The following is a 27,432-nucleotide window of genomic DNA, read 5'->3' as shown; positions in this document are numbered from 1 at the left end:
TCTGACGTGTTGTGTCCTCAGCAGGTGACACAGAAGTGGGGATAGCCCGGCCGCCACCATGGTTGCCCTCTCGCTGAAGATCAGCATTGGCAATGTGGTGAAGACGATGCAGTTCGAGCCCTCCACCATGGTGTACGACGCCTGCCGCATGATCCGGGAGCGCGTACCCGAGGCACAGATGGGACAGCGTAAGTGTGCGGTCTGGGGATTGTCCCCTGCTCTTTGCAAGTGTGTTTCTGCTTCCCCGGATACACCTCCTTTTTTCTCTTCTGGCAGCCCTGGAATTGCTCTCATTGCTTCTCATCTGCCTGTGATGGGCACCCTTAAGCACCCATAGTTTCAGCACGCTCCTGCAGCATCGGACAAGCCCATCTTATTTCAGCCTGTGCTTTATGGCCTGCTCTGCTCTGCTGTTTGCATCTCTAAAATATATGTGTAATGGCTCTTCGCAGCTTTCCTTTCCTGCTCTGTCCCCCGAGACCCTCTGTTCCTGGGTTTCTGCACCCACAGGGCGTTTGCTGGGTGCTGCATGGCGATGGGAGAGCTCTTTTCAAGGCATCTTGTAAGCCCTGGATGAAGAAGTTTGATTGTGAGCTTGGGAAGCTTTGTGCAAAATGAGGGCTTTGCTGGAGCTTTCGGTGGTGTTATCTTGCTGGAAAGTGTCTGTCACTGCACTAAGGCTTGTTTTGGAGATCTGTGGACAGAATCACTGAATTGTAGGGGTTGAAGGAATCTCTAGTCTAATCCCTTGCTAGGCAGGTTTCCTGTGTTAGACCTTCACTCGCACGGAGGGACACAGGTCCCTCTCTGCAGGAACTGAAGGGGTTGCTCTGATAGAGCTGTTTCTATGAGCCTTGGTTCTAGCGAGATGTTCAGGCTCCCAGACATGAAGGAATTGCCCAGCCACACAGAGTGGCACAAAAGAGCTCCAAGAGGAGCAGACTTTACCTGAGCCCCGGAGCTGTCGTCTGCTAAGGTCACTCGCTTGAAAATAAGTAATAGATGAGAACAGGCAATAGTTCCTGCAGCCCAGCAAGTGCTGCCCTTGATCTGCTCTAGGCTTCCCATCTGCACGCAGCGAGACTTGGAAAAATTCCTCCCAGTAACCTGGGAAGAATTTTGGGGACTTGGAGGGGGGGTAGGAAAAAGGCATTGGAAATGAAATATGTATCCATTGCTGTGAGCCTTTTCCCTGCCTCCTATCTCCCCTCCTACATGCCTTAAGCTGGCCAGGACTCGGTGGGTTCCAACAACTGCGGTGCTCCCAGCGGGCGTTCCTGTACCATATAAGTTAACTTTTCCTTTCTTGGGGAACATATACCCTCCCCTGCAGCCCTGTGTGGGGCCGTGACGTGCTGCCGTTGTGCTGAGCTTTGTCAGCTCTAATATCTCCCTGCTGCCGTCAGACTCAAAATTAAGTGGGTGACAAAGCACCTCAGGACGCTGAGCCGTCCCAGGGACAGGCACCCCCAGCTCCAGGAGGTGGGAGGAGGGGGGTGAAGGCAGCGACATCTGGGAGCAGCAGATTCCTGGTGCAGCAGAGGAAATGCCTTCTCGCTCTGCACAACCATGGCTTTCGGTTTCGGAGGGGGACGGGGTGTTTACTCGGATCTGCAGCCATTGCATTTCCTGCCCCTGGGTCCGTGCCAGGCTGCTCATAAAGCGCGAGGAGAGAGCCTTAAAGGGAGCTGCTCAGCCCCAGCTCTGACCATTGCCCTCTGCTCCGCCGGCAGCAGCTGAAGCTCAGCCCTGCTGCAAAGGAGACTTTGGGTCCCTGCATTCAGGCTGCAATGCTGGGAATCCCCAAGGCAGTTCTTCCACTTACCTGCCTTTACCTCATCCCTGCCGCAGAGCTCACCATTTTCTCTTGTTTTTCTTTGTTGCCTTTACCCAGTGACATTTGTGGGTCTCTTTTGGAACTGCCCTGCTTCTCTTCCAGGATGCTGTTACAGTTTCATCTGAGCACGTTTCCCAGCAAACCTCTCTGAGCCTGCTTTCCTGCCCCAGAGAGGAGTCCCGAGCTGCTGGGGCAGGTGCTGCCCTTTTCCCTGCCTTTTGCCTGAGTTTTATGGCTGAATGCCACTTCCCTGAGCAGTGTGCTGAGCTCTGGCCCTGCTCTTGCCTTGCCCCGGGTAGTGCCTCTCTCCTCCTTTGCAGAGATCTGAGTGAGCTGCATGGTTCTTAGTGCTTTAGAATGAGCCTTTTAGAATTGGCTTTGGAAATAGCTTGCTTTTCCAAAAGCCAACAAAGGGCAGTCTCACTGATTCCCTGCTCCATTCAGCAGGATCCCCTGCACAGCATGAGCTGGGCAGGCATAGGGCAGCTCAGGAATTTCCCCCTCCCTGCCTGCTTACACAACCAGAGGTTGCTGGCAAGGAGCAGAAGGGCTTTTCCCGGGGCAGCACTTCTCGCAGCAGCAGTGCCAGGGCTGTCCTTGGGCAGCAGCAGACCCACCCTAGTGGGCAGGATTGTAGAACATCAAAATTCTGCACAAATTCACCTTGTAATCCTCCACCACATCCTTCTTCAATCCCCCACAGCAAGCAGCTGCCCCTCCTGCTCCATGACTACTTCTGCTCTCTTGATGTGTTTGCAAACTCTGCGTTGTTCCCTGCACCCTTCCTGGCAATGCTCAGCATTTTATCATCATCCTTTGGTTGTTATGTTTTGCATCAAACATTTTAGAGCTGTCAGCCACCACTCCGAGCTCATCTGTCAGCTGTGACTTCCACTTCCCAGTTAGTACTGTGTGGGCATGCTTCAGATGAGCTTTCCTGCAGACAACCAGATGTGAAACACCCACCCTGCTGTTTGTTTGCCAGCTTTTTGCCCACTCAGGCTTTCCCTGGTCTCATGGCCACTGCAGTCAATTCCAGCAGCGTGCAGGGGTGCTGCTGTGCCATGCACATCCCAGTGGCCCCATCCAACCAGACAGAATCTCTCTGTGTTTTCCAGCCAATGATTTTGGGCTGTTCCTCTCGGATGAAGACCCAAAGAAGGGGATTTGGCTGGAGGCTGGGAAGGCACTGGACTACTACATGCTTCGCAATGGGGTAAGCATTCAACCAGCACTGTGTTCCCCACGGTCCTGCTGAGGAGCTGGGAGTCAGGGGGATGTGGTGCCATGTATTCAGCATGGCTGCTGGAGTTGTGCTGGTTGTACTTGTAGGATACTATGGAGTATAAGAAGAAGCAGCGGCCCCTGAAGATTCGCATGCTGGATGGGACTGTGAAAACAGTTATGGTTGATGACTCCAAGACCGTCACAGACATGCTGATGACAATATGTGCTCGAATTGGTGAGAGGAGGGGTGGCAACGTGGGGCAGGGAGGAATATGGAGTGTCAGGGGAGCAGCACCGGCTCAGTGGTATGTGCTCCTGCAGGCATCACCAACTATGATGAGTACTCACTTGTTCGGGAGATCATGGAGGAGAAGAAGGAGGAAGTCACTGGCACCCTCAAGAAGGACAAGACCCTGCTGCGGGATGAGAAGAAGATGGAGAAACTGAAGCAGAAGTTGCACACTGATGACGAGTGTATGTGCTAGCAAGCTCTGGGGACAGAGCCATCCCGTGCTGAGGGTGGTGGGAATGGCAGTGAGGCCACCTGTCTGTCTGTGTGTCTCTGTATGTCTGTCCCTGCTCACACTCTGCCATCACCTGCAGTGAACTGGCTGGACCACGGCCGGACCCTGCGTGAACAAGGCATTGATGACAATGAGACGCTGCTGCTGCGACGAAAGTTCTTCTACTCTGACCAGAACGTGGACTCACGAGATCCTGTACAGCTCAACCTGCTCTACGTGCAGGTACAGCAATGCTGCCCTGTGACAACCCATCAGGTGTTTGGTCAGGAGCAGCCCCGGGGCATTTCAGGTGCCTGGCTAGCTCCTCTGTGCCAGCACAGATCCCACCAGATGTGGAAGGGAGCAGAGCAGACCGCAGTGTCTTCTCTTCCCATTTAGGCACGCGATGACATCCTTAACGGTTCCCATCCCGTCTCATTTGACAAAGCGTGTGAGTTTGCTGGCTACCAGTGCCAGATCCAGTTTGGGTCACACAACGAGCAGAAGCACAAGCCCGGCTTTCTGGAGTGAGTGTCCCAGGGTGTCCCTTTGCGCATGTGCCAAGTTCCATCCCCCAGGGCATCATCATCCCAGAGGGTGGCTCCAAGGTTTTGGGTCCTGGAGTTGTCATTAGTTGCGATGATCTCTCCCACATCCTTCCTGTTACCAAAAACACTGCACTGGTGGGGTTTTGTGCAAGGCTCTGTGCTGGGCGTCTTCGTAGAGGAACACAAATGCTGGCTTTGGGCTGTGCTGTGGGAGCTGAGTTTGCTGTCTCTTGGCAGGCTGAAGGACTTCCTGCCAAAGGAGTACATCAAGCAGAAAGGGGAACGCAAGATCTTTATGGTAAGTGCGGGGCTGTGCTGAGATCAGGCTTGTCACTCCCTGCCAAAGGTTTGGGCTGCTATTGTCCCAGCACGTCACAGCCTGGCAGGTGAGGAAGAGGAGTGTGTGGCTGTAGTTGGGCGTATGTGACAAATCTGAAGTTCCAGGTGGTCAGAGGGATGATTTGGGTGGGAATGGTGGGGAATGGAACACTAGTAAGGCAGGGGGAGAGCCTGGAGAAGCTGTGAAGGTGGTGGTGGCAACGTGGTAGCTGACCTGATGTCCTCTGGTGATTACAGGCCCACAAGAACTGCGGGAACATGAGCGAGATCGAGGCCAAAGTTCGCTACGTGAAGCTGGCCCGCTCCCTCAAGACCTATGGGGTCTCCTTCTTCCTAGTCAAGGTAGAGCAGAAGCTCTGCAATTCTACCTCTTCTGCTGCTTTTCAGCATCTCTTCATTTTTCCCATCTCTACCCACCATTTACTTCTCAGTCCACATTCCCCTAGCTCTCCCTGTATCCCTCCTATCTGCCTGCCCTTCTTCTAACTGTAGAACTGTTCAGGTTGGAGAAGATCACTAAGGTCATCTAGTCCAACCACCATCCCGTCCCCACCATGCCCACTAACCACATCTTTCAGTGCCACATCTCCACGGTTCATGGACACCCCCAAGGATGGTGACTTCACTACCTCCCTGGCCTGTGCCAGTGCCTTAACACTGTTTTTGAGAAGCAACTTTTCTTAATATCCAACCTGAACCTCCTCTGGTGCAACCTATGGCCAACTTAAAGACTTTGTGATTTTTATCTGCACTGCCCTCACACTCGGTTCCTGCTTTTCCCCATATCCTTTTCAAGATCCATGTAATAATTATCACACCTGGACTTGTGGCCCGAGGGTTGCTTGCTGCCCACACGGCTCTCTGATGAGCCTCCTAACCCCCATAACTTTGTCATGTCCTGCAGGAGAAAATGAAGGGGAAGAACAAACTGGTGCCACGTCTGCTGGGGATCACCAAGGAATGCGTGATGCGTGTGGATGAGAAAACCAAGGAAGTGATTCAGGAGTGGAGCCTGACCAACATCAAGCGCTGGGCAGCCTCTCCCAAGAGCTTCACCTTGGTAGGAGCCAGTCCCAGCTCTCAGCCCTCTGTGCCCTGCTCCCTTCCTCTCCTGGCCCCAAGAACAGGCAGAAACTGGCCATGGTGCTTAGCACATACCAGAGGGGCTCAGGATATGTGCCAGCATCCAGCCTTGGTGCAACCCTGTGCTGTGCCCTTGTAGGATTTTGGAGATTACCAGGATGGCTACTACTCAGTGCAGACAACAGAAGGGGAGCAGATTGCCCAGCTGATTGCTGGCTACATCGACATCATCCTGAAAAAGGCAAGTTCAGGGAAAGGCACCTTGCTCTTCTCCTGGGAGAAGTGCAAAGTGCAAGGTGCTTCTTGGGCTCATGGTTCTGCTGGGGATAGATGGGGATATCCCATGGACTTCCCCAGCCTGGGCAGCAGCATGGAGGCTGTGAGCTGTGGACTGACCCAATGCATTTTCTCTTTGCCTTAACAGAAAAAGAGCAAAGACCACTTCGGTCTGGAGGGAGATGAGGAGTCCACCATGCTGGAAGACTCGGTGTCTCCAAAGAAGTAAGTAAGAGCAAGTTGGCTGCCAAGTGGCATACCACAGTTCAGCCCCTGGCATCCCTGGGCATCCTTCAGTATTCAGGGCAGCATTGTGGGGAGCAGCCAAAGTGCTGGTCCAGGGAGGAGGATCTCACTGCTGCTGTTCCTCTTCATTCCAGGTCAACCGTCCTGCAGCAGCAGTTTAACCGTGTGGGCAAGGCGGAGCTGGGCTCGGTTGCACTGCCGGCCATCATGCGCACAGGGGCCGGGGGCCCAGAGAACTTCCAGGTGGGGACAATGCCCCAGGCCCAGTTGCAAATCACCAGTGGCCAGATGCATCGAGGGCACATGCCTCCTCTGGTAGGTGCTTCCAGGGTGGCCAGGGGATTCATGCAGACCCATCCTTCTGGCCTGGCATTGGCTTGCCATGGAGAGCAGGGGCTCTGCAGTCAGCACCTGCCTAGAGCACTGTCCCAAGCAGCCCCCTCACTCTGCTCTTGCCTTGCAGACTTCAGCACAACAGGCACTAACAGGTACCATCAACTCCAGCATGCAAGCTGTGAATGCAGCCCAGGCCACACTGGATGACTTCGAGACCTTGCCGCCCCTCGGGCAGGATGCCGTGAGTGCCTGGGGAAGGAGTGCCAGGCTGCTGGGGCTAGAAGTTTGCTGGTGGGGTAGATGAGGCGAGAAGTGTTAGCAGCTCACAGGAAGATTGCTGCCTGCAGAATGAATTTGGGACACTCAGTCTTGGGGTTTTAGGGGTGAGGGGTTTTGGGTGGCGGCAGCTCTTCTTCCATTACCTCCTGTCTCCTTTCACATCTCACTGCAGCTCCCCACTGCCTCCACCTCCTGACCCTCTTCTCCTCATTTCAGGCTTCCAAAGCCTGGCGCAAAAACAAGATGGATGAGTCCAAGCATGAGATCCACTCCCAGGTGGATGCTATCACTGCCGGCACAGCCTCAGTGGTCAACCTCACCGCAGGTAGGGCAGCAGTGGAGCACCTCTCAGCCAGAAGGCTTTGGTCTCTCATTGTTCACCTTTGGCCTTCCTTAAAGAGAGCATGTATATGGGGGGAAATCAACTTTTCACATGGGCAGACAGCGATATGACAAGGAGGAACAGCTTTAAACTAAAAGAAAGGAGATTTAGATTGGATATCAGGGAAATTTTTCACTGGGAGGGTGGTGAGGCACTGGCATTGCTGTCCAGAGCAGCTGTGGTACCGCATCCCTGGAGATGCTCAAGGCCAGGTTGGATGGGGCCCTGGGTAATCTGTGCTGCTGGGGGCAACCAGCCCATGGCAGGAGGATGGAAATTAGTGGAATGAGTGGACTTTACAGTCTCTTCTAACCCACCCATTGTATGATTGTATGAAGGTTGGGGTTCCTCCCTTCTGAAACGTGGCAGCCTGGCTTAGCCAGTGCTGAGTCTAGACCGCACTGATGTATATTTGTCCATTTTCACCTGTGATAGCAGCCACAAGTGTGCTCCAGCTTTCCTGTACTGATGAAGGAGCCAGGGAGCTTCTCATGAATCACACACTAATTTCAGGCGCTTCTACTCCAGGCACAGGGTTGGGTGCTTCTGATGTTTCTCCAAGGGTCCCCATATCCCTCTTTTTTCTATGCAGGGGATCCAGCTGACACAGACTACACGGCTGTAGGCTGCGCTGTCACCACCATATCTTCTAACCTGACTGAGATGTCCAAGGGTGTGAAGCTGCTGGCTGCCCTGATGGAGGATGAGGGAGGCAATGGGAGGCAGCTCCTGCAGGCAGCCAAGAACTTGGCCAGTGCCGTCTCGGACTTGCTGAAGACAGCACAGCCCGCCAGTGCTGAGGTGTGAAGGAGCAGGAAGGGCTGGCGGGCACTAGAGAGCTGAACCAGGATGCATGGGAGCCATGGGAGCAGCTTGGTGCGCCCAACCTGGCTTGCCCAACCTGGTGGTTTTGCCTCTTTTCTTGCAGCCCCGCCAGAATCTCCTGCAGGCTGCTGGCCTTGTGGGCCAGACGAGCGGAGAGCTGCTGCAGCAGATCGGGGAAAGCGACACTGACCCTCGGTTCCAGGTGAGCAGCTCTGGCTGTGCGTGGGGACATACGCTTGGAAAATCCTTCTGCCCTGCACAGGAGCCCCAGGAGAGGTCCGTGCTGAAGCTTGACCCAAGCACAGTGCTGGGGGAGCAGACAGGCCAATTCCCATCCCTGCCCTTAGAGCCGCTGTCATGTAATGCCTCTTATCTTGTGGATTCCCATGTAGATGCCCGAAAGCCGGCGTGCTTGGATCCCGCCCTCCTCAGACCCAAAGACGGTAAAAGGGGGCTGTAGGCATGGCTTGGTGGTGTCCGCTCCTCTTGGATATCAGGGCTGCTCCTCTGGGGACAATCATCTGAATTCTTTGGAGATGGGTTCTGGTGGAAAATCTGCTTTTCTCGTGATCAGCTCTCAGAAGTCCATGCACTCGGGTCAGTGCCCCAGCTACCACCTTGTGCCTGCAGTGCCTGGCTGCCCAGAACAGGGATCTGGGACAGCCAAAGACCTGTGGTTGTTTTTGCTGAACTGAGCTCTTCCCAAGCTGGTTTCCTGTAGCTGCTCAGCACAGCAGAGGCAGCAGAGGGAACCTGACCTAGTGTAGACCAAAATGTGCTCATGAAATGAGAGGTCTCTGCTCACTGCAGCCACATGGCCTCAATATGGTCAGCAAAGCCTGGAGAGAACACCAAGAAGAGCAGAACAGCTTGGGGGGGGAGGTGAGACAGAAGCAGCATGTACAGGAGGAGCTAGCAGGAGGAGTTGAGGGGGCAGCTCCTTCCTGGGGGCCCTCACTAAAGACCAAGCAATCCTATATGCAACTAGCACAGGGCAGGGGACAGGTTTAGAAATCGTGGGATGTATAGCCTGCATCACAACCAGACCCGAGTGTATTCTCTTCCTTTCTCCAGACCGTTCATACAGAGTGCTTCCCTGCCTTAGGCAGCTGCTGTGCTTATGGGAACTGTGGGCTCCAGAGTTTGGTGCATGTGCTCTCCAGCCTGCTGCCATGTCTGACAGGGTGATGGACAGCAGCAGGAGTGGCTTTGGCTTGCAGTAGGTGTGGGGATACTCTGATGTTGCTTGGTGGCCAGAGGCTTTGCTGTAGCAGGGTGTGGCTTTAGGGCTCATTCAGGAGTCTGGTGGTGGTGTATTTGTCTTGTTTATGCTCTGCAAGCATGCCCTCAGAAGGAAGACAGGCCTGGCAGCCAGCTTAGCTGCTGTCTGCAATGGGAGGAGCTGTGACCTGTACACCTTGCCCGAGCTCCCTGTCCCAAGCACTGTTATTGGCATCCAGCAGCGTGGCATTAGAGCAAATCCAGATGGTTGCAGTGTGCTGGGCGTTCTGCCAGGAAGATCCTGCCGAGTGCTGCAGGGCCTCCTGGCAGCATGGGGCCTCACTGCAGGTTCTGGCTGTGGGGTAATCAGAAGTGCTGCGTGGGTTGTCCCTGTGACAACATCGTGGGTGGTGCTGCTGAGTTGCTCCAGGCAGTGATTTTGTCCATGACAGTGTCCTGGTGCTGGTAGGTGCCACAGCACCCAGCTGTAGGGATTTGCTGGAGGTGTTGCCAGCCACACACCAGGAGTTCGATGCAAGGCAGGGGTGGTGGAAAGGCCCCCTGATCTCACATTTCCCTGCTGAATATTTCACGAGAGCCGTGCAGGCGGCTGTGCCTGGCTCTGTGGTGGCTCCAGGACTGACGCTGTCCGTCCTCCCAGGACATGCTGATGCAACTGGCCAAGGCTGTGGCCAGCGCCGCTGCTGCGCTGGTGCTGAAGGCCAAGAACGTGGCTCAGAAAACAGAAGACTCAGCACTGCAGACGCAGGTGATTGCAGCTGCCACGCAGTGTGCCCTCTCCACCTCCCAGCTGGTGGCCTGCACCAAGGTAAGCACCAACACTCACCTTGCTTCTGCTCAGACTTGAAGTCTCTGTTTCCTCTGACCCTGGTTCTTTGGAACATCCTCCTTGGGGGTCAAGGACAGCAGTCACTGGGGTCGTGGGATGCTGGACAGAGAGTGGGGGCTGCAGAATGGCAGCGCTGCCCAGCTTTTTTCCTGTCCTGCAGGTGGTGGCTCCCACCATCAGCTCCCCAGTGTGCCAGGAGCAGCTGATCGAGGCTGGCAAGCTGGTAGCCAAGTCAGCAGAGGGCTGTGTGGAGGCCTCTAAGGCAGCCACCAATGATGACCAGCTGCTGAAGCAGGTGGGGGTGGCAGCCACCGCCGTCACCCAGGCCCTCAACGACCTGCTGCAGCACATCAAGCAGCACGCCACAGGTGGGCAGCCCATCGGGCGCTACGACCAGGCCACTGACACCATCCTCAACGTCACTGAGAACATATTCAGCTCCATGGGCGATGCAGGTAAGAGTGAGTGGCTGGTGGCACCTGGGGATGGTGGGCTTGAGAGGCACGGTGAGATGAAGCAGGTTCTGGAGTCATGCCTTGTTGGGGGCTCATGCTTGGAGCTTCCCCAAAGATGGAGGGCTGGTGCAGCAAAGCAGCAAATCAGGGTAATTCTCAGGACTTGCTGACAGCCTTCCTTCCTTCCTTCCTAGGGGAAATGGTGCGGCAGGCTCGTATTCTGGCCCAGGCCACCTCCGACCTTGTCAATGCTATTAAAGCTGACGCAGAGGGAGAGACTGACCTGGAGAATTCACGCAAGCTGCTGAGCGCGGCCAAAATTCTGGCTGATGCCACCGCCAAGATGGTGGAGGCTGCAAAGGTTGGTGGCAGGCGGGAGGAGCCGCTGGAGGCAGGGGCATAGCACAGCGACCTCTGGCAGGATGACAGGAGAACTGAGGGTCATGTCGGATACGATGGCTCTGCTTTGTCCAGGGGGCTGCCGCCCATCCCGACAGCGAGGAGCAGCAGCAGCGGCTGCGGGAGGCAGCAGAGGGGCTGCGCATGGCCACCAACGCTGCGGCTCAGAACGCCATCAAGAAGAAGTTGGTGCACAAGCTGGAGGTGAGGCTGCGGTTTGGGCTGCAGAGGGGAAAGAGGGACAGTGTTTGAACAGAAGGGTACTGGTGAGCAGGACCTTGGTCTGTGGCAGAGGGCTCTTGTGCTGGGCTCCCCACATCTGACTTGTGCTTTTTCCCTGGTAGCACGCAGCCAAGCAGGCAGCCGCCTCCGCCACCCAGACCATCGCCGCCGCACAGCATGCTGCTGCCTCCAACAAGAACCCTGCTGCACAACAGCAGCTGGTGCAGAGCTGCAAGGTGAGGGACGTGGGGGACACAGGCTGGGTGTCAGCAGGCCGCTAGGCAAAACTGAGAAAAGCTGCTGTGAAAAAGGGACCTTAAAGCCCACCCAGCTCCAGCCCCCACCATATCAGGCTGCCCAGGGCCCCATTGAACCCTGCCTTATGCATCTCCAGGGATGGGGCATCCACACCTACTCTTTGTCCCATCACTGCACTCCTTGTGCAGTGGTCAGGGATCTGTGCGTGGGATTGATTGTCAGATCTTTGCGTGGCTGAGCTGCCAGTGCTGAGGAGGGGAGCTCCTGCCCTCAGAGCCTGAGCAGCTGCAGCTATCGAGATGCCCACACGCTCCATGGCCCTGCTGTGACCCTGCTCTCCCTTGATCACAGGTGGTGGCGGACCAGATCCCCATGCTGGTGCAGGGCGTGCGAGGAAGCCAGTCGCAGCCAGACAGCCCCAGCGCCCAGCTGGCTCTCATCGCTGCCAGCCAGAACTTCCTGCAGGTACCAGAAAACCTGCTGCTGGATGCAGGCAGCAAGACAACTATGTGCCATGCCATGTCTCACTCTTTTCTTTTTTGACAGCCCGGTGGGAAGATGGTTGCTGCGGCTAAGGCCACCGTGCCCACCATCACTGACCAGGCCTCAGCCATGCAGCTCAGCCAGTGCGCCAAGAACCTGGCCGCAGCCTTGGCTGAGCTCCGCACAGCTGCACAGAAGGTGAGGAGCTGCAGAGGGCAGGCGGGCGGGATGGCCCTCTACATGGGCTGAGCTCTGTGTAATGCTGTCTGTCCTTCCACCCGCTGCAGGCACAGGAGGCCTGCGGGCCCCTGGAGATCGACTCGGCACTGGGCCTGGTGCAGAGTTTGGAGAGGGACCTGAAGGAGGCCAAGGCAGCCGCCAGGGATGGCAAGCTGAAGCCTCTGCCAGGAGAGACGGTGAGGGCACGTGGGGTGATGGACACGGAGGCCTGGGCGAGGCCGAGCCCCTCTGTGTTGTCACAGGGCCGAACCCCTCCATGTTGTTTGCCCTGCAGATGGAGAAGTGTGCGCAGGACCTGGGGAACAGCACCAAGGCTGTCACCTCCGCCATCGCTCACCTCCTGGGCGAGGTGGCCCAGGGCAATGAGAACTACACAGGTACTAGCCCTCAGCCCCTAGCCAGGCTGCAGCCTGTGGCCAGGCCCTCACTGACTGACTACTCTCCTCTATGGCAGGCATTGCTGCCCGGGAGGTGGCCCAGGCCCTGCGCTCACTCAGCCAGGCTGCCCGTGGTGTGGCGGCCAACAGCTCGGACCCTCAGGTGCAGGCTGCCATGTTGGAGTGCGCTAGCGACGTGATGGATAAGGCCAACAACCTCATCGAGGAGGCACGGAAAGCTGTGGCCAAGCCTGGGGACCCTGACAGCCAGCAGCGTCTGGTGCAGGTGGGTCTGGGCCCCTGGATGGCTGTGGGATGAGGGCGGGCCACCAGGGATGGCTGCTGAACAGGCTCTGTTCATATCTTCTGCAGGTGGCCAAGGCGGTGTCACAGGCTCTGAATCGCTGCGTGAACTGCCTGCCTGGGCAGCGGGACGTGGATGCTGCCATCCGCATGGTGGGAGAGGCCAGCAAGAGGCTGCTCTCAGATTCGGTGAGCTCAGCCTGGGGCTAAAGGGAACCATGAAGTGTTGAGGTGGGCACAGCTGGATGCTCTCCCTGCTGTTGGCTGTGGAATGCCCATCCAGCAGCCACCACCTCACGGCAGCTCCTGACACCCTCTATGCCTCCAGTTCCCTCCCAGCAACAAGACCTTCCAGGAGGCGCAGAGCCAGCTGAACCGGGCGGCTGCAGGGCTCAACCAGTCTGCCAACGAGCTGGTGCAAGCATCACGCGGCACACCCCAGGACCTGGCCAAATCCTCTGGCAAATTTGGACAGGACTTCAATGAGTTCCTGCAAGCGGGAGTGGAAATGGCCAGCCTTTCTCCAGTGAGTGCAAACACCCATTTGGAGAGCCCAAGACTGGGCAAAATGGCAGTAGAGGGGTAGGAAGAGGCAAGGGTTGGTTCAGCAAATTCACCAGATCCTTGCTGCTGCCAGCTGGCAGACAAAGTAAGCAAAGGGGTCTGTCACAGTCTGGAAAGCACCAAAGAAATTGAGGGTGGGCACAGAGCTTGGCAATCTGCTGTTGGTGACTCTTTTGGTTCTTTGCAGAACAAAGAAGATCAGGCGCAGGTGGTATCAAACCTGAAGAGCATCTCCATGTCCTCCAGCAAGCTGCTGCTGGCAGCGAAGGCGCTTTCTGCTGACCCCACAGCCCCCAACCTTAAGAGTCAACTGGCAGCAGCAGCACGGTAGGAAGAACTGCTTGCAGTGCATGAGGAGAGGTGGTTAAATGCCAAGTGCTGTGCTGGGCTGCAGACAGCTCAGTTTAGGCCAGGTATCTGCCTGTGTGAGACTCAGCTTGTTACGGGGCTGCGCTAAGCCCATTTATCTAATGTACTCCTAAACTGGATGCTGTTGCAGTCTATGAAAAGAGATAGACCCTGGGGGGGAATGAGGGTCTCATAACCAAAGCCTCTGTCAATTTCCTGTACCAAGATGTCCCCCAAAACCAAGTTAAAGCATTCGCAATAGTGATGGTTCTGGATGATGAAGCTAACACTGATCCTCTCCATGTGTGCCTCTCCCCTGTCCTGGCAGGGCTGTGACTGACAGCATTAACCAGCTGATCACCATGTGCACCCAGCAGGCACCAGGCCAAAAGGAGTGTGACAATGCTCTGAGGGAGCTGGAGGTGAGAAACAGCAGCTTGGTGACCCAGGCCCTCCTCTATATGGGCTTGGCTGGATGCTGAGATGTCTAGTGGGGGGAGAAGAGCTACAGGTACAGGGTGGGATGCAGGGAATGCGCTTCCCTTTATGTGGCATCTCTGTCTTTATAGACGGTGAAGGAGCTGTTGGAGAACCCCACCCAGACTGTCAATGACATGTCCTACTTCAGTTGCCTGGACAGCGTCATGGAGAACTCCAAGGTGAGACAGGAGCAGAGCAAAGGATGGAGGTTGGGGAAGGATGGGGAGGTTTAGGAAAGTATATGAGGGCAAATGTGGCAGAGGGAAAGAGGCTTCCTCCCTCTCTTCTCATGTGGTGGAACTTGGTGAGCTCTGAATCTGGAGCACTCAGTGCAAACAGGAGGTGGTCTCTAGCTGGTGGCTGTGTATCCTTCAGGTGCTGGGTGAGTCCATGGCTGGCATCTCCCAGAATGCAAAGAACAGCAAGCTGCCCGAGTTTGGAGAGTCCATCAGCGCAGCCTCCAAAGCTCTCTGTGGGCTCACGGAAGCAGCAGCCCAGGTGAGATACACTCATTCCCAGCCTCAGTATCACTCCTGGGGCTGGGAGCTATCGCCTGCCTCTGTCCCCATGCAGTCCCTCATTGCATCTCTCATGTTCACAGGCTGCCTACTTGGTGGGAGTTTCTGATCCCAACAGCCAGGCTGGGCAGCAGGGCTTGGTAGACCCCACTCAGTTTGCCAGAGCTAACCAGGCCATCCAGATGGCCTGCCAGAACCTGGTGGATCCTGCCTGCACACAGTCTCAGGTGAGTATGAAGTGGGCTGCTGTGGTGGGCATTTTCTTGTCTAAAAGGGAGTGTTGGAGAAGTGGGGAGATGCTGTGGGTCCTGCCTCACTCTGCTCTTCTCTACAGGTGCTGTCAGCAGCCACCATTGTGGCAAAGCACACCTCAGCCCTGTGCAACACCTGCCGCCTGGCCTCCTCCCGCACCGCCAACCCTGTCGCCAAGCGGCAGTTCGTCCAGTCAGCTAAGGAGGTGGCCAACAGCACAGCCAACCTGGTGAAGACCATCAAGGTGCGGTTCCTGTTGGGGCAGTGTGGGCAGGGTATAGATAAGAGAGCACTTGGGTTTTCGGGTATGCTCAGGGCTAGATAACTGCTTGCTCTCTCCTGCACACCAGGCCCTGGATGGTGCCTTCAATGAGGAGAACCGGGAGCGGTGCCGCGCAGCCACAGCTCCTCTCATAGAGGCTGTGGACAACTTGACAGCCTTTGCCTCCAACCCGGAGTTTGCCACCGTTCCTGCCCAGATCAGCCCTGAGGTGGGGTGTCATTGGGGCGGGGAGGGGTGGTGGCCTGGCTGTGGTGGGAGCTGCTGCCCACATGTACCAGTCCATCTGTTTCACAAGGCCACTGCCTTCCCGCACAGGGACGCAGAGCCATGGAGCCCATTGTCATATCTGCGAAGACGATGCTGGAGAGCTCTGCTGGACTCATTCAGACTGCCCGCTCCCTGGCTGTCAACCCCAAGGACCCGCCACAGTGGTCAGTGCTGGCCGGCCACTCTCGGACTGTCTCAGACTCCATCAAGAAGCTGATCACCAACATGAGGTGAGAGTGGACTGGAACATCTCAGCCAATCTTGTGTGTGTGGCCAGGGCCCCTTTGCACTGACCAGTATTGGGTGCACTTCCGAGCATGCTGGGAATATTTTGGCACATCTTGCTTTTGTTCTAGTTGGTTGTTGCCATGGGGAAGCAAGGAAGGTGTTGTTCCTCTTGCCCCTGTTGCGGCACTAAAAAGTGTTGAGGGGCATGTGGTGCAGCTGCAGTGCCTGGCTCCAACACCAAGTTGCTTGGTGAAAGGGGTCCTGCCCCTCTCCAGCACCAGGGGAAGTTTGTGGTAAAGCGATGGTAAGCCCTGCACGGTGCTGATATGGTTGTCATACAGGGACAAAGCTCCTGGACAGCGGGAGTGTGACGAGGCCATTGAGGTCCTGAACAGATGCATGCGGGAGGTGGACCAGGCCTCCCTTGCAGCCATCAGCCAGCAGCTGGCCCCCCGAGAAGGTATCTCCCAGGAGGTAAGTGGGAACATGCTCCCGGGGCCAGGATCTTACCTGGAATCCCTCTGCCTTCACAAAGGGCTTCTGCAGCCCTTCTTGTGTCTTTAGCAGGAGTCCTAAATCCACCTAGCCAAGTGCTTGTCAGAACAGCCTAGCTTCAAGCTGTGTGTCCGTGCTGCCTGTCTGGTTCAGTGGGACGGAGGAGTGGGTCTGCTCAGGCCACCACTGCACCCAGATCTGATTAGCAGTGCAGCCAGCACCTTGGTGTCCTGCTTACCTCAGCAGGTTAACTCCTTCTCACCAGAGCTTGGTGAGACCAGCTCTGCTGTAGCTTCATGCAAGATACTCTCTTTACAACAGGCTTTGCATAACCAGATGATCACGGCTGTTCAGGAGATCAACAACCTGATAGAGCCTGTGGCCAGTGCAGCACGGGCTGAAGCCTCACAGCTGGGACATAAGGTAACTGAAGGGCAGGGATGGGGAGCTGGTGATCAGCCACCAAATGTGTGTCAAGTAGTTTGCACCATGAGGAGAGGCTCAGGCTAGCGGGTACTAGGACCTGCCAGCACTGACTCTGCTTTTCCCTAGGTGTCCCAGATGGCTCAGTACTTCGAGCCCCTCATTTTGGCAGCTATCGGTGCTGCCTCCAAAACACCCAATCACCAGCAGCAGATGAACCTCCTGGACCAGACCAAAACTCTGGCTGAGTCTGCCCTGCAGATGCTGTATACAGCCAAGGAGGCTGGTGGGAACCCCAAGGTGAGCAGGAGGTGGACATGTTGACACCGTGAGCTTTGGATGTGTGTCGTGTGTCATATGTGCACGCCTGACACCAAAACTCAGGACAAGCATGTGGTGTCTGCATTGGAGTGGAGTAACTTCATTCTCTCACTCTGTCATGTCCTTGCAGCAAGCTGCCCACACACAGGAGGCTTTGGAGGAAGCCGTGCAGATGATGAAGGAGGCAGTGGAGGACCTGACCACCACGCTCAACGAGGCAGCCAGCGCTGCAGGCGTTGTTGGGGGCATGGTGGACTCCATCACCCAAGCCATCAACCAGGTGAAGGGAACACAGAGAGGGCTGTGGGAGAGGAGGAGTCAGAGTCAAACTCTGTGTGTGACATTTAGTCATTTCTTGTCTTCCTTGGGATGCTGCCACTGAGTCTTGCTTGAGGAGTGGTAAACAGGGTACTGCGCTTAGGCAGCCAAGGAGGAAGGGAGAGATGCTGGAAGTTGTTCAGATCTTCCCTTGAGGGAGCTCTGGGGGATGGTCTAAGGGAGGAGCATCTGGAGCCCTTGTGGGAAGCACAAATATCCTGCCCTGCTGTAGTCAAGGAGGGCCTCTGGGCTGGGGCTGGAGCCAAACTCTCCTGATATATTTTCTTGCAGCTGGATGAGGGACCAATGGGCGAGCCAGAGGGGACATTTGTGGACTACCAGACCACAATGGTGAAGACAGCCAAGGCTATTGCAGTGACTGTGCAGGAGATGGTGCGTACAGGGCCCAGTCTCTGCTCTCCTATGCTCTCTTGCTTGAGGCAGAAAGCAGACAGTGTGCTGTGGTCTCACCCAGGCAAGGCAACTGCCACTGCTGCTTGCCTGTCCTACTACAGGGCCCATCTGAGTTCTGCCCTTCTTTCATTGGCAGGTCACCAAATCCACCACTAACCCAGATGAGTTGGGCATACTGGCCAACCAGCTTACTAATGACTATGGGCAGCTGGCACAACAGGCCAAGCCAGCTGCGCTCACTGCTGAAAATGAGGAGGTAAGATGTTGGGCCTGGAGGAGCTGCATTGGATGACTGGCATTTCCCTTTGGGTGTATTGGGTGTAAGGCTAATGCCCTTCAGGCTCTCTCATGCACGTGTTTGCCTGCAGATTGGCTCCCACATTAAGCGCCGGGTACAGGAGCTCGGCCATGGCTGTGCTGCCCTGGTGACCAAGGCTGGAGCCCTGCAATGTAGCCCCAGCGATGCCTACACCAAGAAGGAGCTGATAGAGAGTGCACGCAAGGTCTCCGAGAAGGTAAGCAGCCCTGAGGGTCTCAGAGCATGTAATAGGAGGGGGGGATTCAGATGGTGGGAGGAGTGCTGGGTTGAACCCCATGTCCTATGCCACCAATCTGGTTTCTCCGGTGGTCATCCTGGACTCTGTCTGCTCTTGGCCATGCTTGCCCTGGCACAACTGGAGTGGAGGAGCCACCCCAGTTCCCTCCTGACACTGTACCAACTTGTGCTGTGACTGGAGCAGTGCAACAGCTGGGTGCTCACTGCTGAAATGCTGAGCTACCAAGGAGTATTGATCACACTCTCATGGCAGCTCAGGGCTCTGTAAACCTGCCCTTATTGAGATGTGTGTAGCATTTGCTGCATTTCTAATGAGCTTGCAACTCACTTTGGGTGATCAATCTCTTCTGCACCTTCTACTGGCATGGTGGAAAACCTTGTCCATTTAAAAGCACATTGGTTAATAACAGATGCAAACATGGGTTAAAAAAAGTAGAGCTGCAGTCCTCTGAAGCAAGATTACAAAAGCAAAACAGACACTGGTTTGTACTGTCTGGCACATATCAGCATGCTCAGGGCCCCCTGCAGATTCTTCCTTTCCAAGCTTACTTTCCATCAGGAAAACTTCTGTCTTGAGAGTGCTTGGCAGAGTGAAGGATTTGGATTTAGCACTTACAGAAGGAATGAGCTATAACGTGTAATAAACTGCACGCCTCGCTTGTTTGGAGATTAGCACAGTCCAATGGTACATGCAATCCTAGAAGTGAGAGATGTGAGATAAAAATTACTGAATGCTAAGAAGGGATATAATTCCTGATTCCCCTCCTTGATTTAAAGAGGTGCGTGGTGGGGGCTGCATGTGTCTGCCTCTCCAATCAACCTACTTGTACCCCACAGGTCTCCCACGTGCTGGCAGCCCTTCAGGCTGGGAACCGTGGGACTCAAGCCTGTATCACTGCAGCCAGTGCTGTCTCTGGCATCATTGCTGACCTCGACACCACCATCATGTTTGCCACAGCAGGGACTCTCAATCGGGAGAACTCTGAAACCTTTGCTGACCACAGGTATCAGGGGATAGGACACTTTGCTCAGCTGGAGGTGAAGGGTCAGGCTCTATCCTACCATCTCACATCCTTGTAAGCCGTGGGCTAGCCCCAGAGAAATCTGCAAATTCATGCTGGCTCTGTTTTCACACCCAGTGTGTACAGACAGAAAGCAGGAAGCAAAGAGCATGTGCACATGCAGAGGGACAGAAACCTGCATGTCATTCTTTAGCACCTTGTGCAAGCACACCTCTGCAGCACTGCCTTCTCTCTGACATTCTTCTTCTCCCCAGGGAAGGCATTTTGAAGACAGCCAAGGCATTGGTAGAAGACACCAAGGTGCTGGTGCAGAACGCCACTGCCAGCCAGGAGAAGTTAGCCCAGGCTGCCCAGTCCTCTGTGTCCACCATCACCCGCCTGGCTGAGGTGGTGAAGCTGGGTGCTGCCAGCCTGGGATCTGAAGACCCAGAGACTCAGGTAGGATGGAGCACCTGCAGTGAATGGAGGGTGCTCAAGCCTTGCAGGAATGGAATGGAGCTGAGGGTGTATGGTGTGGGCTGGACTCCATGTGCCCTGAAGAGGGTTGACTGGGCTTTGACCCTAGTCAGGCACTCTAGCTGAGCTAAATTCCAAGTATATGGTGTATCCTACAGCGCCTGTGTTTTTTATCACTGAGATGCGCCACCCCAGCTTGAGTGTGAGCAGATCACACTCCTGACCCTGGCCTTGCTTTCCGCAGGTGGTTCTGATCAATGCTGTGAAGGATGTGGCCAAAGCACTTGGGGACCTGATCGGTTCCACCAAAGCAGCTGCTGGCAAAGCTGGGGATGATCCTGCTGTCTATCAGCTGAAGAACTCTGCCAAGGTCTGCAATGGAGAAGAAAAGTTGGGGCAGGAGGGCTGGAGAAAGAGCTGGGGGACTTCTGTGCATGTCTAGGGGCACAGGGAGAATTGTGAGACAACTGGGAGAATGGAGCAGAGAGGCATGTGAAGGGTGGGGCACAGCACACATGAACTGGTGAGAGATCAAAATGAAGTGGTGTGAGTGGAGTTTGGGGAAGGGACAGTTTTGCACCAAACTAGAGGGAGAGATGGTGCTGGCAGCATCCTGGAGGTTTTGCAGGGCTTTACCTGTTCTCCCTTCCACAGGTGATGGTCACCAATGTCACTTCCTTGCTGAAGACAGTGAAGGCTGTTGAGGATGAGGCCACAAAGGGGACACGAGCACTGGAGGCCACGATAGAGCATATCCGCCAAGAACTGGCGGTGAGCACCGCTGCGGTGTCACAGCTGACGCCCTGCCCACCCGCTGCCCCATGCCTCACTCCTGCCTTTCTCCTCGCAGGTCTTCTCCTCCCCAGTGCCTCCTGCCCAGGTCTCGACCCCAGAGGACTTCATCCGAATGACAAAAGGCATCACGATGGCCACGGCCAAAGCTGTGGCCGCTGGTAACTCGTGTCGGCAGGAGGATGTCATCGCTACTGCCAACCTGAGCCGCCGTGCCATTGCCGACATGCTGCGCGCCTGCAAGGTGCTGCATGGGTGGGCGGCGGACGTGGGGCTGGCACAGGGCTGGGCGGACCCTGGCACGAGCCCCAGTGTCATGTCTGGATGAAAATGCTGTCTCTGGGTTGCAGGAGGCTGCCTACCACCCGGAGGTGAGCGCAGATGTGCGGCAGCGGGCGCTGCGCTTCGGCAAGGAATGCGCTGACGGCTACCTGGAGCTGCTGGAGCACGTGCTGGTGGTGAGTGTCCCCAGTCCTGTGGTTTGTTGAGGCTGCCCGTGGTCACCAGGTGTTCCCCAGATCCCCAGTTACCCCTGAGCCCCGCAATTACCCTCACTGAGGTATTTTAGCAAGTTTACCCTTACTGCCTGTACTCAAAGTGCCCAAGGTGAGTGCAGGGCAAAAGATGGTGTGCAGTGGCCAGTGGCACAACAGGTAGCAATGCCTGTTTTTCAGGTCCTGCATAAAAGAGAGACCTGTCCCTGCCTTGAGACTGCAGCTATTTGTTGCAGCAGTGCTCTCAGGTATTGCTGCTATAATTGCTTTGACCTGAGCTGGACAGTCAGTGTCAAAATGATCCTTGAGGAGCTGGTGCTGGATTCCTGTCTTATTCCTTGTCCCTGTACCTAGGTTAGACAGGCAAATAAAAGGTGAGGAGGGGTAGGAGTGCTGCCTGTAGTTACTTACAGAAGCAGATATCAGAGCCATAAACAGTCTTTCAAGAAAAGTATTTGGCTAACAACAGATGGAGATTAACTGGCCATAAACAGATGGAGGCTGGAAATTCAACAACACAGGAACAGAATCCTAGAGCAGCTTCCATTAAAAGTGGTGGGAGGGAGAAGCTTCAGTCAGGGTGCAAACAGAACTTGTTAAGCTCACAGAGGAGTGTGAGACAGACAATGCCTGTGGTGGCAGAGGTCTTGGCTGCAAAGGCCAGCTGCACCTTATTCAGCTTACTGCTGAATAGTACAGTACTTACAGTACTTCAGGTACTGCTGCTGCTACAGTCTTCTCAGTTGGCTGCTTTAATTAGCTGTCTTACAAAATCAATGTGGCTTGCTTGAAACAAATGAAATCTGGGTTAACCAGGAGATGGAAAGCAAGGATTCAGTGAAGTGCTTCCAGTGGTTTGCATTCTTGGCAAGATTACATAGTGACAGACTTGACCCTGCTGCAGGGATGTGCAGGGCGCGTGCCTTTGGAGCTGCTGATAGCCCTGGACCAGGAGCAGGGAAAAAGAGCAAGTGTGGGTCAGTTACGCAACATGGTTTCACTGGGTTAGTTAAAATGGACTGATAAATCATGTTGTCCAAATTCACCAGATGTGAAGTGGTGGAGCTCAGGGAAAGTCAAGCTCCCTGGAGAAGAGAATTGCCAGCACTGGCAGAACAAATAGGAGGCAGGCAGGAGCCAAGGGCTAGAAATTGAAGAGAGGCAGGGGAAATCAAGGGATGGTTGATTATGCTTTAAGGAGGAAACCACCAGGATACAGTTCCAAGAGGAGCAGTGAGTTTTGCATGCTCTAGATCAAATGTCTTTCTGGAAGATGCTGTGGCCACACATAAGACATCACAGCCAAGACTGACGTGCTAGATGAAATTCTCTGGCTGACCTGTTGCTCACAGATGATTGGGCATTGACATACTGTGGCAGTGCCCAAGGTCAGTCTACTCGCAGAAGCATGCTATTCCACTGCATTTTGGGTGTAACCTTCCAGCTGCCTTGTGATGTCTCCTGAATATCACACATGCAGTACATTCAGTGAGATACTTACCAGAGGTACATCTTGGGAAGGCTATGTCCTCTAGAGACCATTTAGCAATTTTAAACATGTCAGAAGAGCAGACAACAGACTTAACAGTATGGCATTTTGTCCAGACGTGCTCATGAGGGCAAACCGGGCATTGCTGTATGCTGTCAGCTCAGGAGCTCCTGTGACTTTCCTGAGATTGCCCCACACAAGTCCAGAATAAAGTCAAAAGCACTCCCAGCCTCAGCAGCGTGCCAATCTGTGCGTGCAGGGTCATGTCGGTGGGAGGGCAGCAGGTTCCTGGAAAGCAGTGAGCAGAAGGCATGCAGAGGTGCTGATGGGGCAGAGTGCAGTGCTGGTCCCTTCCCATACAAAAGGGTGTGGAAGGGGAGGTTATAGACGGGATACTGCCTGATACCAACAGGATACAGCAAGACTTGCTGTGTGTATGCTGGGTTGGTCCCTTTGGGAGCCAACGCCTCACAGAGTGTGAACAGGAGTGGTTGTAGTTCAAGAAAGAGAGTTATTTAGCTTCGGATGGAAAACGTGGCTCCCAGCAGAGGAGTAAGCAAGCAGCATATTTCACCAGGGAGGGGAAGGAATTTGAACCTCCTCAGGGATGTGGTATTTTGTAACAATAGGTCTCTGCCACCAAAAGCAGAGAAATTCAGGCTGAGAACTGCAGTCAGGCAGTTAGGAGCAGGGAGAAATAAGGTGCTGCTCTGGGCATGGGTGGTCCCTCCAGCCCTGCAGCCTTTGGGTCCGGTCAGCAGAAAATGTGCTGGGGCTGAAATACGAAGTGGTGATGGCAGCTTCCAGGAAGCCTCTGAACCTTGCTTCCCACTTCTCTGTCTCACCTTCTTCACCCTTTCCTGCGCGTATCCCATTGCCCGTGTGTCTCTGCGGGGCATTCACTGCCTTCTCTCTCCTCTCCATCCTCCCGTGCAGCCGGTGAGTAAGGCGACACTTGGTGTGCTTGCCAGTGTCTAACCTCCGCATGAGCCTTGCTGGCGGCGCGTCCGCCTGCCCAGCCCAGCGCTGGGGTGAAGCTGCGTCTGCGTGGTTTGGAGCAGGACCCCGCGGTCCGTGCCTGCACTCACTCCTGCTCGAGCTGACGTGTGGCCTCGGGTGTGCCGTGGTGTGTGCATGCCTGTCCCCCAGAGCACCCCCTTCAGGGTGGCTCCTAGAAAGGGGATGTGTGTCCTGCAGGGGCTGGGAAACCTTGCTCCGTGTCCTCCCTTGCCCAGATTGTGTTTGCAGATGAGTTTCCAAGGGGGGGACAGCAAGGGAGGGAAGGGTTCTGGAGCTTGGAGTACTTTGGGGTGGGGAGGAGATCCAAGGGGACAGCCTCTGAATGGTGGAAGGGGTCAAGCTGAGAACCTCAGTGTTGTGCCATGTCCTAGAAGAGCATCCTGTCCCTGTGCAGGAGGAGACCTACCAGCGTTGCTGCAGACAGGATGGCAAACAATGACTGATACGCACATGGAGGGTGGGGGCTCCCCCCTCCTTCTCTGGGAAAACATCTCAGGTGTACCCGTGGGACCCGTGCCTTGTGATGGCACTCGCCGTAGCCTGAAATGAGGGTGTCTGAGCCCCAAAAAGCACTTTTTCCAAGCAGGCAAATTCTGGGGCAGGGAACTGCCATGTAGGGACCATTTCCTGCTTCCGTTTCCCTAACATGCTCACTCCTGCTCTTGCAGATTCTGCAGAAGCCAACCCACGAGCTGAAGCAGCAGCTGGCCGGGTACTCCAAGCGGGTGGCCAGCTCTGTCACCGAGCTCATCCAGGCAGCCGAGGCCATGAAGGGTGAGTGCCACGGCCACATCCACCCCTGGGCTGGCACCTGGGGTTCAGCAGCTGATGGGAGGAGGTAGAGTCAGCGGGAAATAAAGCTGTGCATGGGTTTAACTTCTCTTGGTTCCTATCTCTGCAGGGACAGAGTGGGTTGACCCTGAAGATCCCACGGTCATTGCTGAGAATGAATTGCTGGGTGCAGCAGCTGCCATCGAGGCTGCAGCCAAGAAGCTGGAGCAGCTGAAACCAAGGGCCAAGCCCAAGGTAGCGTGGAGTGCTGAGCCCCACCTCACCTCCCCAGCTCCCTGCCACCTTCCCTGCCCTCCTGTATAGGATTAATGTGCCCATTTTTTGCCTACAGCAAGCGGATGAGAGCCTGGACTTTGAGGAGCAGATCCTGGAGGCTGCCAAATCAATCGCTGCAGCCACAAGTGCCTTGGTGAAAGCGGCCTCAGCAGCCCAGCGAGAATTGGTGGCCCAAGGAAAGGTAAGAGGGAAGAGAGTTGAAGTCATCAAGATGCAGAGCTTTCACAGGAGAAGGTGGATCTGGGCCTGTGGTTGGTCCTATTCTCCAAGGGCTGCCGACAGCTCCTGTGCCTCACTCACCTCCTGTGCTTAACAGGTGGGAGTCATCCCGGCCAATGCAGTGGATGATGGACAGTGGTCCCAAGGACTCATTTCAGCTGTGAGTATCAAGGACGCATAGGGGCAGGGGACATCTCGTGTTGGGCAAGATGCTCTCTGTCCTCGTGCTTCTGCACTCTAAAAGAAGTAGCCCCACTGCTTACTCCCTCTCCCACCATCTGGGGTGTGGCATGGAAGCCAACTGTCCCCATCCTATGTGCCATGTCCTCCTTGGGACCCTCTCCTGCACCTCTCTGACACCCTCTCTCGCTGCAGGCACGCATGGTGGCTGCTGCCACCAACAACCTTTGCGAAGCTGCCAATGCGGCAGTGCAGGGCCACGCCAGTGAGGAGAAACTGATCTCGTCAGCCAAGCAGGTGGCTGCCTCCACAGCACAGCTACTGGTGGCCTGCAAGGTGAAGGCTGATCATGACTCAGAGGCTATGAAGAGGCTCCAGGTGAGTCCCTAGAGCCCCAGCTGCCTTCTCCAGGTTCCTGAAGATTCACCTCTGTGCTTGAGTGGTGGATGGGAGCAGGGAGGCATCTAGGATCATGGGATGGGGCTGTGGCACTGCTCTTGGTGGTTCAGTGGGATGCTGGCTCCACATAGCTTGGACTTCAGTTGCTTGCATGTGTAATCCTGGGCTCCTGTCCACCAGGCTGGGGTCGCAGAGCTTGGGGACATTCATGGCTGATGGCCTGGCTTGGGAATGCCTGAAATGTATGCACCAGATCCCTGGCATTAAAGTCTGGGGACATGTTTTGATGTGGCCATCTCCGTGGCTGCAGGGCAGAGGTGAATGCCCACGTGCTGCAGGAGGGATCACAATGGGACCTCGGAGGTGTCATCTGGGGCCAAAGGCTGGGATGGGACAGTCCCTGCCCCATTGCTCATGTGGGAGCAGAGCAAGGGAGCCCATGGGCTCTCAGTCAGGAGCAGCAGTGCCTGAAATGGTCATGAGCAGTTGTGGTGGCAGCAAGCCATAAGCAGGAAGCTCTGCCGGCATGTCCCCTTCTCCCAGCTGCCTCTTCTGCACACAAGCCCATCTGGCACACGGGTTCCCCCCCCAAGGCAGCAGTTGTACCCTTGGCTGAGTGTAATACTCCCCTTTTTTCCCCAACTCCAGGCTGCTGGCAATGCTGTGAAGAGAGCATCGGACAATCTGGTGAAGGCAGCACAGAAGGCAGCCGCCTTCCAGGACCATGACGAGACAGTGGTGGTGAAGGAGAAGATGGTGGGAGGAATTGCACAGGTGAGGAGTGGGGCTGCTTCCATAGGGCAGGGTGGCTCTGGCTGCCTACAAGGCCATATTTGTCATCTGCCAACATGGGTCACTGAACAGCACTGCAAGCTGGGAAGTTGCTCCCGTCCCACACAGCAGAGCTTGATACTCTTCCTACTGTTTAGCAGTAGGCACAGCCAGCAAAATGTAACGATGTGTTTGGTGTAACATCTGCACCATCCCAGTGCCACGGGGTGTGTGAAGGGTAGAACGCTGTTCAAGGGACAGGCACAGCCCTATGTGGCATGGCACAAGTCCCAGCTTCGTGTGTTGGATGTGGGACCTGTCTGCAGGACACTGTGGGCTGTATCTCGTGAGCACCGTGCATATTGCGACCACAGAGGGTGCTTAGCCATAATTGTGGCTGCGATGGGAGGATGCAGAGCAAGATGTGCTCCCATCCCTGCCACAGGTGGACAAAGCATCTCATTGCTCTCTCTGCAGATCATCGCCGCCCAGGAGGAGATGCTGCGCAAGGAGCGGGAGCTGGAGGAGGCGCGTAAGAAGCTGGCCATGATCCGGCAGCAGCAGTACAAGTTCCTGCCCACGGAGCTGCGGGACGAGGAGCAGAACTGAGCCCCGCGCCTCTGCGCTGCGCCCAGGCAGAGCCCTCCCGCCACTCACTGCACAGACTGCTGCCGCCGGCTCCTATTTAAGACACCCCACCTCCAACAACGCTGGGCTGCCTCGGCGAGACCAGTGCCCTGCCCGCACCGGTGCACCAGGACTAACCCAGACACCGTGCAGCACCTGCGCTGCTGCTTCGCCACCCAGCCCGCCTCTCCACGCAGCACACCGGGCTGGGAGCCTGTCCTGGGGCAGCTCAAGGTGCCCCTGGGGCCCGAGGCTCCCTGCTGCCTGGGGCCTGGCCCTTCACACCTTTCAGGACTTTCCTCGTGCCTTCTTGTCCTCTCTCTTGCTTCTTTCTTCTCCCTCCTCCAGGTGGGAGCGGGTGAGGCCTGTGCCTTGCCCTTGTTTGGGGATCATCTCTGCACCTTCCCTTGTGCCTCGCACAGAGCCTCCCTTCACCTCTATGCCTTACTGCTGGCTGAACGCCCCTACACTCCGCAGCAGCAGTCTCCCAGGAGGCACCGTGCACCCTCCTCAGTGCCTCCACTTGGGGGCCGGTGCCATGGCTTTTCCCCAGGAGCTGCTGTTACCATCTTGTTGCCTCCCAGCCAGCTCTGCCTTCCTCCTCCTTCCCAAGTGCCTGCATTGTTTTCTGAGATCTTCAGTATTTTTTATAACTTTTAAATTTCTGTAGTATTGAGCCTGCAGCTTTCCAAGTTCATTTATCCCCTCGCTCACATCGCCCCCACTAACCCCCAGAGCC

At 55.7% G+C, this 27,432-nt stretch overlaps 1 protein-coding gene across 2 annotated transcripts; it reads left to right on the top strand.

The window, feature by feature from the left end:
• Nucleotides 1-58: 58 nt before the first annotated feature.
• Nucleotides 59-26,675, top strand: TLN1 (talin 1; the record flags this gene model as incomplete). Of its 2 annotated transcripts, none has more annotated exons than XM_079548513.1 (56): nucleotides 59-188; nucleotides 2,956-3,053; nucleotides 3,170-3,299; nucleotides 3,386-3,538; nucleotides 3,668-3,810; nucleotides 3,967-4,094; nucleotides 4,353-4,413; nucleotides 4,692-4,796; nucleotides 5,359-5,514; nucleotides 5,677-5,778; nucleotides 5,962-6,038; nucleotides 6,194-6,374; nucleotides 6,523-6,636; nucleotides 6,891-6,999; nucleotides 7,649-7,857; nucleotides 7,985-8,083; nucleotides 9,764-9,931; nucleotides 10,113-10,407; nucleotides 10,602-10,768; nucleotides 10,882-11,010; nucleotides 11,151-11,264; nucleotides 11,638-11,751; nucleotides 11,833-11,967; nucleotides 12,057-12,185; nucleotides 12,284-12,386; nucleotides 12,464-12,672; nucleotides 12,759-12,878; nucleotides 13,018-13,215; nucleotides 13,441-13,580; nucleotides 13,930-14,023; nucleotides 14,171-14,260; nucleotides 14,457-14,579; nucleotides 14,683-14,826; nucleotides 14,934-15,095; nucleotides 15,202-15,342; nucleotides 15,450-15,631; nucleotides 15,971-16,103; nucleotides 16,446-16,547; nucleotides 16,677-16,847; nucleotides 17,002-17,148; nucleotides 17,478-17,579; nucleotides 17,737-17,856; nucleotides 17,969-18,115; nucleotides 18,994-19,160; nucleotides 19,433-19,616; nucleotides 19,879-20,004; nucleotides 20,289-20,405; nucleotides 20,485-20,670; nucleotides 20,777-20,884; nucleotides 24,098-24,203; nucleotides 24,331-24,455; nucleotides 24,553-24,678; nucleotides 24,814-24,876; nucleotides 25,092-25,274; nucleotides 25,944-26,069; nucleotides 26,544-26,675. In XM_079548513.1, the coding sequence occupies 56 exons, from the start codon at nucleotides 59-61 to the stop codon at nucleotides 26,673-26,675; spliced, it is 7,623 nt and encodes a 2,540-aa protein (XP_079404639.1). The 2 variants fall into 2 exon arrangements, with proteins under 2 accessions (XP_079404639.1, XP_079404638.1); XM_079548512.1 differs by having other exon boundaries at nucleotides 16,999-17,148.
• Between the last annotated feature and the right edge of the window lie 757 nt (nucleotides 26,676-27,432).

This window comes from Tetrao urogallus (genome assembly GCF_951394365.1).
Source record: "Tetrao urogallus genome assembly, chromosome: Z".
Classification (NCBI taxonomy): Eukaryota; Metazoa; Chordata; class Aves; order Galliformes; family Phasianidae; genus Tetrao; species Tetrao urogallus.
Note: the sequence above shows the minus strand (reverse complement) of the source record. Positions and strands in the feature narration are given on the sequence as shown.